This window comes from Bison bison, unplaced genomic scaffold (genome assembly GCF_000754665.1).
Source record: "Bison bison bison isolate TAMUID 2011002044 unplaced genomic scaffold, Bison_UMD1.0 scf7180017845383, whole genome shotgun sequence".
NCBI classification, from domain to species: domain Eukaryota; kingdom Metazoa; phylum Chordata; class Mammalia; order Artiodactyla; family Bovidae; genus Bison; species Bison bison.
The window spans coordinates 24,476-26,713 of NW_011475956.1; the positions used below are offsets into that span (position 1 = coordinate 24,476).

The window sequence follows — 2,238 nt, forward strand, 5'->3', positions numbered from 1 at the left end:
GTAAGGCCTCCTCAGACATCCATTTTGCTTTTTTGCATTTCTTTTCCATGGGGATGGTCTTGATTCCTGTCTCCTGTACAATGTCACAAACCTCCATCCATAGTTCTTCAGGCACTCTATGTATCAGATCTAGTCCCTTAAATCTATTTCTCACTTCCACTGTATAGGAACCTGGAATGTTAGGTCCATAAATCAAGGCAAATTGGAAGTGGTCAAACAGGAGATGGCAAGAGTCAACCTCAACATTCTAGGAATCAGCAAACTAAAATGGACTGGAATGGGTGAATTTAACTCAGATGACCATTATATCTACTACCGTGGGCAGGAATCCCTTAGAAGAAATGGAGTAGCCATCATGGTCAACAAAAGAGTCAAAAATGCAGTACTTGAATGTACAAAAATGCAATCTAAAAAACGACAGAATGATCTGTGTTCATTTCCAAGGCAAACCATTCAATATCACCGTAATCCAAGCCTACGCCACAACCAGTGACACTGAAGAAGCTGAAGTTGAACGGTTCTATGAAGACCTACAAGACCTTTTAGAACTAACACCCAAAAAATATGTCCTTTTCATTATAGGGGACTGGAATGCAAAAGAAGGAAGTCAAGAAACACCTGGAGTAACAGGCAAATTTGGCCTTGGAATACAAAATGAAGTAGAGCAAAAGTTAATAGAGTTTTGCCAAGAGAACACCCTCTTCAAACAATACAAGAAAAGACTCTACACATGGACATCACCAGATGGTCAACACCAAAACCAGATTGATCATATTCTTTGCAGCCAAAGATGGAGAAGCTCTATACAGTCAACAAAAACAAGACCAGGAGCTGACTGTGGCTCAGATCATGAACTTCTTATTGCCAAATTCAGACTTAAATTGAAGAAAGTAGGGAAAACCACTTCACCATTTAGGTATGACCTAAATCAAATTCCTTATGATTATGCAGTGGAAATACAGGCAATTACTTCATATAATATGATCTGTCATCCAGGCTGTGAAGAGCTGGTCCTTCTTTTCCCTGATGCCCACTCACTGGAAAAAGGGGTGGGGCTGTGGGCCCAGCTGGGAGGGCTATCTGGAGTCCCATAGCCGGGGTTTGAATCACAGACGTGTCCTCTACCAGACTTGTAACCTCGGGAGCTTCTTAATCTAAGTGTTAAACCCCTTCTACACAAACGGAATCAATGCTGTAGCACTGTCCTCATAGGGCGTCAGAAAATAAGATGAGATCAACTTTCTTCCTTCCCTTCCTGCCTCCGTCCTCCTCCTCTCTTGTCTCTTAAACCTGCTGCCTAATAAGACACTTGTGTAGCCCTCCATCCTTGTTCCCTAACACCTTCTACCTGGTGAACCATGTTCCCTCTAATACACAACTCGATGCCCTCTACATCCACTTCTGTTTATTCATTTTATTTTGGAAATGGAGATACATGTTACTCAAAGAACTTGATATCTCACAGCAGGGCAGGGACAAAGATCCAGGTGAGTTTCAGACCCAGGGCTCTTGCTGCTTCATCCCAGCATGAAGTCACCTCTCAGCTTCTCTCTGTTCAGTCTTGAATTAGCCCAACCCTCTACCATCCAGGGTTCACACCTGGGGGCATATACGCATTGTGAGATGTGTTCTTACCATAGACATTTTCTTCATCTCTTGCCACCTTCCGCCCTCCCATGATTACCTGAAAGAGTCCCAGACACAATTTGTTCATTCACTCATTCATCAAATAGGTGTAACTGCCTACAGTGTGTCAGGCCAGGTCTACAATGCTGGTGACCTCACAGTGAGAAGGCTGTAGTTCCTGCCTTCCCAGGGGCATTGGAAAGAGATTGGAGGAAATGTTCAGCAAAGACATTTGAAGGAGCCTAGTCTGGGGTTGGGATGATGCTGTGAGAACACCTGGTAAGCTTGGCTTTGTCTTCTCAGGGCCCCCAAATGCAAAGAGCAGAGGGGAGATGAAAACATTTACTCCATGTCAAGATGAGCCCCTTAGCTTGTCTGAAAATCAGTAGGGCTTATTGTAGGGGCTGTAGGATACTGAGACCCTGGTCTTGAAGAGCATGTACAGCTTGCTTGCCCCCAGGCCCAGTGCAGAGGCAGTAGATTGAACACTGCCTGGTGCTCTGGCCAGCCTGCAAGGACTGCCCCCAGAGCACCTCCCAGCGCCCAGGATCCTACTCCATCCCCTACTGCTCCCCTCAAAGGCAGAGGTCACCACTGCTAGTGGGTAGGTGA

The 2,238-nt window shown here is 45.2% G+C and overlaps 1 protein-coding gene across 1 annotated transcript in view; it reads right to left on the bottom strand.

The window, feature by feature from the left end:
• LOC104984384 (GTPase IMAP family member 5-like) overlaps window positions 1-1,678 on the bottom strand; it is a 23,300-nt gene extending 21,622 nt beyond the window's left edge. The window contains 1 exon segment of the mRNA XM_010834074.1: window positions 1,636-1,678. Coding sequence (XP_010832376.1) covers window positions 1,636-1,678 — 43 coding nt within the window.
• Window positions 1,679-2,238: the final 560 nt, after the last annotated feature.